General features: G+C 35.6%; 1 protein-coding gene across 1 annotated transcript; it reads right to left on the reverse strand.

Annotated features, from left to right (window-relative positions):
* Positions 1-518: 518 nt before the first annotated feature.
* Positions 519-1,914, reverse strand: LOC135832527 (androgen-dependent TFPI-regulating protein-like). The gene is made up of 4 exons (XM_065345826.1): positions 1,562-1,914; positions 1,123-1,269; positions 820-1,037; positions 519-727 (listed from the first exon to the last, which is right to left on the reverse strand). The coding sequence occupies exons 1-4, from the start codon at positions 1,871-1,873 to the stop codon at positions 538-540; spliced, it is 867 nt and encodes a 288-aa protein (XP_065201898.1). The 5' UTR covers positions 1,874-1,914; the 3' UTR covers positions 519-537.
* Between the last annotated feature and the right edge of the window lie 11,698 nt (positions 1,915-13,612).

Below are 13,612 nucleotides of genomic sequence, written 5' to 3' on the forward strand. Positions count from 1 at the left end.
TTTTTTTCAGTGTATCAATAGTTGTGTAAACTGTAAGGTTGGGCTATTTCATTTTTTCAAATTCCACAGCATCCACAGGTTCGAAAATGGGAGCAATACTCATGTTTTAACCAAATGTTACCATTGAAAATACTAGATGTGTCGTAAGTAAAATTAAAGTGGGTTCATGACACTTACATTTCAAAATATGTATTCAATTTATGATGTTATGTTTCAACATTAAAAAAGTTCGGAATTTAAATTGGATACCAATCACGTAAATAATCGCATAAATATAATATTGAATAAACATTGAATTGAATTATTCAAAAACATCTTACAGGCATGCCTAATTCTAGCCATGATGTAAATTTCATGAAGTCGTACTTGATATTGGAAATGCCTCAAGTCGAAATAATCTCGATATTTCAGTTCTCCTACCGATAAAATAATTCGCGGCCTTTATGAACAAAAATTTTTGTTCATCTACGAAATAATGAAATTCACTCGCCACGTTTACCTAATAAAATCATGCATAGTTCAACACAATACACAAATCTAATTACACATCTTAAAATTTCTTTCGTTCCATATAAAATCATTCAATTTATAGCATAGCAATAAAATAAAGATAGGAAATATAAAACCGGTTAACAATACTAGAAACATCGCTAAGGGAGTATTTTCAACCAATTCGCCAATCACCATGTATATCCACTGGCCAGTGGTCCATCTTGTGTGCAGAACACTGTAGAACGTATTTTAGTAATCATAAAAGTGAATAATACTCGTTTCAGTGCAATAGATATGATACATTGAAGTAGAACAAAGAAAAATTACCACATGATATACGCTGAACTAAGAAGGCACAATCCAAAAACTGCTTTCGTAACCGGCGGATTTCTATGAAAGTTGAAAAACATCAAGAAAAATATGACAAAAAATGGATTCGTGTGTACAGCATGATTATACCAATCAGGTATCCAATTGCTCATTTCAGATGGGAAGAATAAAGGCCTATTTAATGTTTGAATCAACCAGAATAATGAACAAACGAACTGTAAATAAATTATGAATTAAAAACGCTCGTTTTTAGCTGGAAAAAAGCTTAAAAACTGCAAAGGTTGGAAAATAAATACCCACAATGGATGAAGGCACATCCAATGTAATGAAACAGTAATCTTGAACACGTTTACCGAACATAACGATTCTTCTCAGGGGACTTGTTTTTGGAAGATTGTCGACGTGGTCGATTAAAAAACTCATCAGAAAATATCGAACTTGTAATCCCTGTATTCAAAAAAAGAATAATTACAATACATGCACTCAAAATATGTTACAAAAATGCATTTTTTTGCGCATTGCTGTACGTATTACCTATGCAGGTAGGTACTTAATAGCGTATGATGGATCAAACAGATCGATAAGGGGTTATAGTTATTACGTTTAGGGAAAGGAGAAACACTCGAATTTGATCACGTTAGAATAATCTTCCAGCTCTTTCTCTTTGGTAAAATAGAACTTGGGATTTGTTGATTTGAAAATTTTGCGATCGAACGAAAGGTTAGAAATTAACACTTACGACATTCCAGACAGTAATACATTTCCACCAGTGATTTTTCAAATTTCTCCAAGTAGGATGACTTATACTGGCAAAATCCAGCTTGAATAAACCGTAATACGCGATGAATAAATAATACCCAGTCATCATAGATCTTATCCATTTCAAAGCGATCCTTTTTTGATCATTATTCACAATATTCAAACGCAAATTGTTCATGTATTTCGCCACTGTCGCGAGTTCCAATTTATGAAAACGGTTTATAGACATTTTTAGCTTCTGAACCGAAAAAAATAAATAAAAATCAACGTCAATCGAATTACAGTTAATCATATCACCAAAGACTGTCGTCGCTGAAATAGGTCGACTGTCGGTGTTTGCGTAAAAAATACCGAATCGACAAAAAATATCGTCGATAATATAACATCGAGTCATGCTGAGTCCAGTGTTTTTCCATAGTTGTAGGTAACTTGATTTTATTTAAAGTTAGCACGTAATCAACAAGTACGCTGGTTAAATCGTTGATGGGAAATTACTTCTACAATACCTATCTGAGTAGCTGCAACCGTGTAGGCGTGTACCTGCGCATTATCAATTAAATCATTTTTGTAAATAGGTATGTACTATGTATGTAGTAGGTAAAACAATTTCTGAAAAAATTGATTTTCGCAAGTTTTTGAAAAATCAAAGGCTCTAGCACAACCGGAAGATATTAATCAATCGAAATATAACCCCCCCGAGAGGAAGCTTTTCCGCGGTACTGGAACTCTCAAAACTTGATTTCATCAAAGTTCAGAAGAATTTTCCTTGTAAAAGTTTACCTTCACCCAATCCTCGCATCAAGTTTACTCAATAAATATCTCCACAGACGCAATCTCTTCGCTACAACTACTTCAAAAAACTTCAATCGTAATAATCCTTATTCAAATACCAAGACCAGAAACGCGACACGACTGCGAGACACGTGAACCGATTAAATTTTCAATCGTGAAACAGGGTAAATGACGTTATCAACACCAGGGACTGCGGATACTTTGGTAAGTCGACATAGACATTGACACGACGACGAGTAGGTTACCCTAGTTTAAAACTGAAGTCTTATCGCGGCTTCGTGGAAATTACCATTTTTTACTCAGGGGATTCGAAAGCGAGGAGGTTTTCCTACCGAAGTACACGGCACGTCGACCGGCGGCGTATAGCGCCTACATCAAATATCAGATCACCGAGGGAAACGCGAAAGGAAAAACTGCTCTTTCAGAAAATTGCTAGATAAGAAAATAATAGACTTCCAAATGACACGGCTCAAACTTTCAAAAATATCATGGTTCGATGAACCGAAATAAAAAAAAAACATTCCGCTGTTTTCCAACACATCGGCGTCGTTCGTTCGGTGATCGATAGAAGCGGAATATCTTTGGGAACAGATGAAATATCGTGACCATCGATTAATTGTTCAGAGTTTCTTTAATTCAATTTCAATTCCCTCCTTTTGGATTTACACGTGAAAAATAAAAGTCTTTTCTACTAGAAAAATAAATAAATAAGAATAACAAAATGGTAGAGCGCTATTCTATATAGGGGTTGGTTGAATTCAAATCATAGGGGAAAATCCGCACAAAAAATTGAATAAACCAATCCGTGGCTTGAATAACGTGCTTTCAGATTGAATGAAAAAATTATTGTAGAAGACACGAAATACATAAAAACCTGATCACCAAAATTTTTTTCAGCTACCTACATTGACCTTTTTACTGCACATATCTCGTGAAGCGGTGGCTACACACACAAAAATATATACGAAGCCACTCCATGTGAAGCTTTCAAATCGCCTCTATCCAACACATTCAACCCATCAACAAACCTATATACGAAATCGATGGAAATGAAATAAACGAGAATTTTTTCCTCGTGAAAAACCCGATAGCAACAGCAGCAGCTACAACATCGGCCAAGATGAGAAAATGTGAAAAACACCGAAAAACGGAACACGTGCGAGGCTCAATGCTACGAGCCAGGCAGGGGTGGTGCAGTAGGTACAGTGGTCTCCTGTTCGCCAACGAAACACGGCCACCCAATATAGAACCGAACAACCGATGAAAAAGAGCCGGGGACCGGGGCTGACGGACACACAGGGAGGGAGCTTTATACTACGAAACGGAAAGTGAGGAAAATTCACCTCCATCCCATTTGTCCCACATTGCATAGCATAGCGGTGTAAAGCTAATCAATACGCTGTAGTTCAACGGTTTCTCTATTCGCCTTTTTTCATCATTTCCTTTTTCTCATATTACGTGGCTAGTTAGGTAGGTAGTTGGATAATAGGTACCTACCTAACGTACTCACCTGTACATGAGCAGATCAGTACTCTCTAAATTTGAAACAGTGAAATTTCACTGTTTCAAATTTAGAGAGTACCAAGGTGATTGATAGAAAATCTTCATTCGATTGGGCTATTAATATCGCAAAAATGCGCAAGCAATCGCTTTCATTATACTATTGGAAATCTCACCAACAATTCAGAGGACTTGACGAGTTAATTTGAAATACCTTATCGGATGTCGAATGAGACGATACTTCAAACATAAATTTCCAGACACCATTGTCGTTTTAGACAAAGAAGCGTAAAATGCAGATTAAATATACAAACGTTGATTGAAAAGAAAAACCAAACATTTAAAAAAAAAACACAACTTCGGAAATTAGAGACAGAATTTTTAGTTCCGATCCGAGACATTGATACGCAGAATGAGACAAGGGCTTAAGCTTTCACAAGTCTCAACTTATGATCTAACCTTTCCACCTTCAAAATGAATTTTGGTTTGGAGCAGCGACGTCAATTTTTCATAAGGAGGTACAAATACTCAAAAAAAATCAAAACTCGCGTTTTGAGGGACATATTTTTCTATATCTCCATACACACATAACATTCCCTTGCTAAAAAACTGGTACGTAAGTATGTATATTGCAGATATTTCATGTTTTCCAATTTCTATAAGCTTATCTCATGAAATTTTACTCATGAATTTCAGAAAAATTCAATACAAGGACCTTCCCATTCCTTTCCCGCTAAAAACTAAAACGCTGTACTTCTTACCTTGCCGAATAACTTGAAAAACCACGTGGGTAATTGCTCTTCAACTTTAAGAACAGAAAACTGTCTAAACTAACGAAAAATTTATTCGGCCGGACGGAGCTAAATCGAGAAAGTGCATGCAAAAATACATCAGTCAAAATTTCACGAACTATAAAGAGCATATTTCAAATCATGAAAATCAAGTGTTAAAAATGGGAAAAACCCAAATTTTTTCTGAATTGACTGAGACATCTAAAATTTAATACTTACCCTACGTTCGACCCTCAAAATTGATTAGAAACAGTTCAGACTTTAGAAACGTTCTGAGCAGTGCTAAAACTTCCAGCACATCTCTTAAAATTGAAATTTTCACAAAATTTTACTCATGAAATTGGAAAGCTAGAATTTACTTCAAACCTGAATTTCAACACGCTGAGTTAATTGAAAGCAGTTTCAAACCGTTCTGGAGCCTGCAGTCATATTTTAGAAATTTCAGATTTTCAGAAAGTACATAGGTACCTACTACACAAAAGCCTTTAAAAATAAATTTAGCACTTATAAACGCGATTTTAGGGTTTGTTGATGTTGACCTATTTTGACCGATTATACACCACTTTTCCGAGATTGGTTTCCGTAAGTTCGGAACCGTAAGATTTCTCCTGCCATTTCATTGAAAATTTGAATAATAGGTATACTCGTATAGTACATTATTGTTCTGAACTTGCAGCAGATACAGATTTTCGGAAAACTGGTGCGTAATTGGTCAAGTAGGTCACGAATACGTACTAATCGGTTTTATACATGCCGAAGTCAACTAGAACGGTTGTTACAGCTCTTTTTTAAAATTGAAATTTTCAAGATATTGTAGAAGGCTCCAGAATGGCTTGAAACCGTCTTCAATTGATTCAATTGTAGTACGAAATTTTAGCTTTCCTACTTTACTGATGACATTTTGTGGAAATTTCAGTTTTCAAAATTCTCCTACAAGCTCGAGAACCGCTCAAGACAAATGGCACATATCAAATTTCTGCAGCTTTCTAGGTCAATTTGATGAATTTTCGGTTCATACTTCGTTTGGTTCGGATTTAGTTCCCTAAAATTTACTAAAAATTGAATACTACCTTTTGGCACTTGAAGTTTTGGCTGATGATGCATTTTTGCACGATATTTCGATTTAGCTTCGTTTGGATCAAAAATTTCGTTGCCAGTTGCGACACTCCCCTCGTTAGCTTTTCATTTTGATATGGATTTCTGCCAAATAAAAAATAATAATGTAAACCGAACAACCGAACATAGGTGGATATTTTTGAAAAAAATGATTCAATGAAAATCAATTTAGGTAAGTGCATTTCAGAGACTTCTTCAGACAATTTTCTCATTTTCAAAACTTTAAAAATTCGCAAGGGTAAAAGCCTTGAAAAATACATAAGTAATTTATGAAGAAAATTTGGGAAGTGACGTCGCGATGAACAAATCAATTTTTTTCAAATAACAAAATTCAATTTTTTTCAAATAACAAAATTCAATTTTTTTCAAATAACAAAATTCAATTTTTTTCAAATAACAAAATTCAATTTTTCAGTGCAGCTTCTCGCGATGAAGTTTTCAAAAATTATCTCTTGAAGTTTTTTCAGACGTTGAAGGGTGATTGTCTCGTTAGAAGAAAAACTACAGCGCTTTTTCGAGGCGCATTTACCCTGGAGCACCATTGCGATCGAATACATTTCAAGATTCAATCAATATTTTCACGTAAATACATAATGTAGTTAGGCATAATCAATGTGATAATCCATATTCTTTTTACCGGGAGAGTATGGCGAAATAGAAAACTTTTGAACGGTAAAATCAAGTAAATAAGTACGTATATGTTCTGAACAGTGAACATTGTCCAAAGTTGAATCGCCTCATATCCACGTTTTTTAAAAGTATCAGTTTTCTGCATCGAAATCAGAAACACACACACAAATGGAAGTTTCGCTGCTGAAACTGGTACTCTGTACAATTAAAGTAAACTCATCGATCGATCCTCAAAACACAAAACCGCGCCACGTTTAATGTTTTTAATCAGGATTACATAGCATGGTTCGAGATAAAAGTACTTTTTCGGCCAAGGGATTTATCGCCGGACGCGTAGCTTTGAAACGAAGAGCTTGAAAAGGAGAGAAGTGAAGAAGAGAGGTGTAGACCACCTAACGAGAATTTGTATATAAAAGAGCCACCTCTCTGTAAACCCTGCGATCGAGCGAGGTAAAAAGTCTATTAAAGTAGTATTCGCAATAATAAAGAGACGATGCGATGCGGTGTGGCGGCTAGCGGCAGAGGTTCGGTCCGGCCAGGCCAGCCGAATCACGGGCGACCGGCAGATTTACGATTAAATGCGAAAAACGCCAAGTAAATCAATTTTTGGAAGCCGGATTAATTCGACCAACCAGCATCGGTACCGGTAGTACAGCAGATAGATAGGCTACACCGCACCGTAATGAGTTTATTTCACCGATAGTAGATACCAGGTAGAGGTACGTATTTTCATTTTATTCTCGTATAATTCGCTACACAGTATCCACCGAGACGGCAAAAAATAAACCAATCGTGAAGATACGAAGCGAAAATTCGTTACGGAGATTATCAAAATACGGATGGGCAGTTACCTTTTTTTTTTCTATTTTGAATTCGAGCAACATGCTATGGATATGCTCTTCAATCACATGAGAAATATAATTATGAAAACGAAAAAAAAGTGAAATAAGAAAGGGAAAATACATCTAACTACTTAGTACAATTTTCTGCATTTTAAACAATTGTATTGAGCCCAATAAACTAAGCATCGTCCTTTATATTGATTTCAAGTAAGTAAGTAATTCAACTTTTTTCAGATAAAAATCACTCTTGAGAAAACTAGACTCATGTTGGAGGTCCCTGATCGATTCAAACATAATGGATTCGGAAGGTCGTCCTTCGTGATAATTTCAAGTATAAGAATAAAAGCATTTCGTTCGATTTTTGACACCCACCAAAAAATATAGGTATCTATTTTTTACCAAGTTTGAAAAACCGTAAAAAAATATCAGGTAAGAATGCTCACGACGAACTCATTTCTTTTGCCAACAAAATGCTCACAAAATTCAGGAAATCTGTGAAAGATTACAATTCTTTGGACAGCAAATTGTAGAATGAATCACGAAAAAAGTATGTTGGAAGGTTAAGACTTGATTCAGCGAAAACCTTCATTTTGAGTTGAAAGTTAGTCAGAAAAAATGTAATCTTACAAGATGCTCCTGGATGAGAGACGTGGGTCCTTAAAGAGAAGACATTTTCAGAAAAATCGAGATTTTTCGCTCCAACCGTCACATAACCTGTTGCAGGGAAAATGGCCCAGTTCGAAATAAACGTGTTCAAGATTCTGCGTCGACTAAGGCTATTGCCATTGAAATCCAAGATCACTTATGAGATTCTACTGAATTTTCGTATTAATTATGCAAAAACCTCGAAAAACATCATCTGTTTTTGAAACTAGGAAAATATTTTGAAACGTTTAGTGGCGCCAATTTCTTCATCATTATTGCCACTTTCGAAAAGTATAAAAAAATACATCTCAAAAACTAGGCCCATTTTTTAAGATTTTTTGAAATCGGCAATAATCACCCAACAATTAGCACCACTGCGTTCTAAAATATTCCCTCCGTTTCAGAAATTATACCATTCCATGTTCTAGCACAATTAATGCCAAATACTTGAGACAAATTTTTTTCACAAAACAGGAATAAATCCAAAAATAGGCTTTCTCAGTTGTTTTGGATTTTGAAGGGCAATGGGCTAGGTTGATGTACAATCCCAATTTTGGAACGGGTTCATATTTTTCAAAACACATTGTGTAGGGGCTAGAGTAGAAAATACCACGATTTTATTCGAAAATATCTCCTCTTTAAGGACCCATATCTCACCTCTAGAGGCATCTCCGGTGCTAGAATTCTTTCAGAGTAACATTCAACTCAAGGTGAAGGTCTCTACTGAATTTTCCCCCGCGATCTACCCTACTAAAATATACTATTTGGTTTCGTACGCTATTTTACCATCTAAGTAGTTATTTTCACTAGAATCCAAGTATGTAGAATACGGCTAGACTATTTGGACTTGGTTTTATTTACGACCTGAATTTCCCTCAGCGATAAGATCTCGTATAGATGATTCCTCAGAACTCAGAACCTTCTTCCAGATTTGTCTTCGAATTCAAAAAAAATGTCCGCGTGTATCACCCAAAAAATCGTCCAATTCTACATATTATAAGAATACAGTAGGAAGATTGAAATAAGAATTTGAACGCGATGCGATACATCGAAGAGGTACAGAAAAAATAAAATAAAAGAGCCAAGAAGAAAGAGAAAAGAGGCACCGTATAACGCGCGAAAAAGCGAATAGAAAGCTGTGTTTTGCACTCGCTAATGATGTATTCCGGACCACACTTCATTCGTTGAAAAGCCAATTGCGTATTCTGGGCGCGGATTCTATTTTGCAAAGAGCCCTTCTTTGAATGAGCCTACACGTTGGGTACGGTTACGTTACGCTTCGTCGTTTAGATGATTGCGTAACCCCTTATTTTGGCGCGCACAGCTACTCCCTGTTGGTAAATTGATGTTTTAGAAGTGATTTTATTTTCTGTAATGAAATCATCGACTCGAGTTCGCCACCCGTTCGATGGCAGTAGTGGCGCCGGCGACGCCTGCCGCAATTGCACTTCGCAAGAGCATCTCTAACTCCCTAAACTAATTATCCAATCAGCGTGTAACCCTCTCGATTGGCCGAGAAAATTTCGGGTTAGCGACATATTGTCTTTATTAAATTGCGTTTATTGTAAAACACAAGAATTTGGGGCGTTGATACCTATTTAGGCCTATATCTGACAATGATCAGTTGTAAATGTGGATGAAAAATAAGTTTCAGTGGTTTGACTGATTTGGCGTTCGTGTTTCAGCCTTAAAATATGAAATTTCATTCGAAAATGCCCATCTGGTACATACATAGAATCATACAAAATTTCAAATGACCAAATTAATCGAAATAGTAAACTTTCGAGTTTTGTATTTGGTATTTTTTTTCTCACTTATTTTTATAATGTATAATTAAACACCATGCCTCAATATGGACTGAATCATTATCCATACACCACACCAGACAAAAAAAAAACTAAATCCAGCCAATCATTACATAAAATTACTTTACTTAGATACCTCTTTACAAACTTCCGATGAACGGATAAACGAGCCTTGTAGGGTTCATTCAATCGAACGTTCACTTGCCAACGATACCACTGACGAGCATCGAGCAATCAGGCATCAAAAAATGAGGAATTAGCGCGATTATCATGAAAATTAACGTCGACGGTATGTCGTTCGTTATACCTATACGTAGTACATACGTCCCAAACCGAAGGAACCCCGCGGCATCCCGTCTGCGGCTAACGCGCATAAGGGAGGTACACAGACGAAACGATTTCCATTCGTGAACTTCCGTCATTAAAAGTTTCACCTCGATGAGCATTTCGGACGACGGCTGTGAGGCGCACACTCTCACTTCAACGAGTGTATAAAATTCGGCCCGATAAAAAGGAACTTTTCACGCAGCATTGACCACAATCCTGTAATGTAGAGTTGATTGCGACGGCTTTGGCTTTACTATAGGTAGTACTTTGTAGGTACGGTCGGGTTTAAGCAAAACGGTAAAAATGAAAAAAATCCTCTGCGAAATATTTTCATTTCAAGAGGGAGCTCATGAACGTAGAAGAGAAACGACGGGGTAGTTCAACTCGCGACAAAAACATAAGTCGTATTCGAAGAATAGGTTACTTACTGGATGTACACATGTATATTTTCCCCACAAAGGTTCGCATTTAACCAACCAATTAGACCGTAATTTTTGATTCAATACGACGCGCAAGTTTGAGCTTACAATAATTCCGCTAAACGTGTAAGAATAAGAAAATTTTTCGCGAGAAAAGTGAGGTACTCGGTTTAGTATAACTTGACAAATTCATGTCAGTAAATATATTGGTATTTTTACCTCCCCCCACCCCATCCCATCCAACAGCAACGTGGACTTTCACCGCAAGAATTGGAACAAATTAAAGTATGTAGATAAGGATTATGGATAATTAGCTATGAGCAATACGAGGTACTTGTACATTTTTCCAGATTGAAAAATAATCACATCTGATGGAGACGAGTATGAAAAAATCCAAGATTTCTAATGTTGTTGATATTGCAATATACAATATCACGACGTGATACCAGTCCAGATATGAATTTTAGTCCGCTGGATCACCCCAGAAAGGGAGTCAGGAGTTCTCGTGAATCACTCACTGATGAAATATTTTCAAAATTGTGATGGATAGGTAAATTCAAAATTGACGTCAATTCGTCCAAAACAGCATAAAAACTGACTTATTTATTCTTCATCTCATTGCAAAATGAAAATTGAATTGCGTATCAGTTGATAAATATAAATTACGAGTACTTGATCATTTACGAGTATTATCTAATAATTCCACAGAATAGGTCTATTTTCATGCAGGGCAGGAGATTCATAACGAATCATGTGTATCAAGCCTCCTGCCTCTCAAAGTTTTGAATCATGGATAAGTATGCTTTTCGCTCGTCAACTTAACACCTTGGAATTCCAAAAAAGAAAAAAAAATGGTGACAAAATAATAGAAAGTCATTTTAAAAAACCTGACGTAACCATATTATTCCAATTCATTACCATTAGTTTTCCCTCAATTTACTGAACGAAAAAACTTGAATTCTTAATCTAGGCAACAGCGCTACCTGGTACTACATAAGTGAATCATAATTCTTGTGAGCAACCGTTTTCATTGGTGTAGTCGGAAGTGTCAGGCGAACGTCACCGCTTGAATTAACATTTTTCATTTTATAAAATTTCATATTTTATTTCATTAATACTGATTTTCGTTACTTTTCCTTGCAATGTTATCACTTATCACGTTTAAACTTTGACTGAGGGGTCATCAAAAAATAACCGAAGCAAAAAAAATCCAATTTTACAGGAGGCCAAGCCGCCTAAATAACACACTCCAATCAAATTTGGCAGTGAAAATGAGATTTTGTTTCGTGACATTATGTTGTTCACCAAATTGGGTCAAAAATATTCAAAAAATCATAAATTTTGGATATTTCTTTTCATGACAACGTCAACTACATGCCGGGGTTTTCAAACAAGTTCAGTCAATATTCGTGTTTCAAAAATTTGAAAAAAGTGACCAAATATAGTAAACTGAAGGAGAAAAAGTGATATTTGCTCCCCGATTGGATGACATTTTTTTTTTGTTATGAGGAAGAAAAATGCCAATATGTATTCATTTTCAAGCAATCAGTAAGGTTGAACGGATAATAAAAACATGATTTTTTTGAAAAAGCGGTTTCGCAAACAAATTCCCGGTTGGCAAAACGACATTTTTTAGACAGTGCATTCTGAATAGGGATATGACCACATATCAGTAAGATTGTAGTCAGATTGTATTGTATTTTTTGACTGCCAAAACGGCAATATCTGACTGTGGTTCTGAGTGTGGATCTGACTATGTGCCAATCGGGTTCACAATAATTATTCTCTTTAAATTATCTTTCGAAAAAAGTGGTAAAAATATTTACATACATCCACTTTTTCGTAGTTCTCAAGTAACATAAGGTTGAAATTGCGTAGAAAAATTGAAAAACGAAATTTCAAACTCAGCCTCTTCTATTCAAAAGGTGGACAAACATATGTACCTCTACCTACTTATGCTCAGCGTAAGTTTTCTACTTATCAGTTCGAAATTAGGTCACTTGAGAAATACCCTTCAGTATGTACTACATGCGACCATAATAAGCGGGGCCCACTGTACAAGTTTTGAAATTGCTGATTTTTCAAATTAACCGCTCCGCTTCATTGATTTTCAATTATTCTATGAATAATAACATAATAAAGCATTACTTTCTTCAATTCTTTTCAAATTTAACGATTTCCTTCAATTCTGCTTAATCCATGATATTCTCATTTATTTACTTTTATCAATTGTTTCCGCCCACCATCAAAACCCATTTGAAATACAAACATTTTAATTTCCAAGAACTGATCCCGCTCTCCAAATAGCCCTATTTTGAGTTGAAAGATGCCGGTTTCATTTGTCTCCATGTATTCGTAAAATACAGCGAAGTACTTCAAAAGGTTAATGTCAGGTATCTAAGTATTCAACCAGGTAATGAAGCAATTACGAGTATAATAGAATAAAATTATTTTCAACTAGCTGTTCCAAGTTTTTCATCATATTCCCGCAACTTGGGCTCATATCATTTAATTTTTTCAAAATTTTTCGAGGGGAAAGAGCTTTTTTTCTCAAGCTTACTTAAATTACGAGCATTATAATAGGTAAGTAGGTATAATTCAATACTTGTACGCCATTCATTAGAATTGTTCCCTTGTTTGCCTCAAAACTTCTATCCAAAATATTTACAATTTACAGCCTATACCATACATAAGAATTACAAGAATCATCTCCGAGTACATTAGCGAGGATTTTTTCAAATCTGAGCAAATGAAATCGTAGTCTGAGTAACGTATGCAACATTTTTTCAAAATTAAACAGTGAGAAAAAAACATTATGTTCATTCAAGATGGAAATTGATTTACTATGAGATTTGTTTAATTAAATGACAACATTATCGTTATGTACAGGACATTGAAAATAATATTCGATGTGCAAGGTCTAGAGTTACGATCAATTATGAACGAAAGACACGAATAAATACACATCTGTAGTGGTACCTAACATTAAAAACACGTGTTCTGGAGACACATGTGTATCTAAGGATCCTTTTATACGTACGCAGTCACAGCAGATACACGCTGCGTACTTATACGAGTATGTAGCATTACTGTCCTAAATTATGATTTTTACAAAGTACTTATAGATGCACCTTTACATACCTAAATACGTTCAAGAACCCATT

Source organism: Planococcus citri, chromosome 1 (genome assembly GCF_950023065.1).
Source record: "Planococcus citri chromosome 1, ihPlaCitr1.1, whole genome shotgun sequence".
NCBI classification, from domain to species: Eukaryota; Metazoa; Arthropoda; class Insecta; order Hemiptera; family Pseudococcidae; genus Planococcus; species Planococcus citri.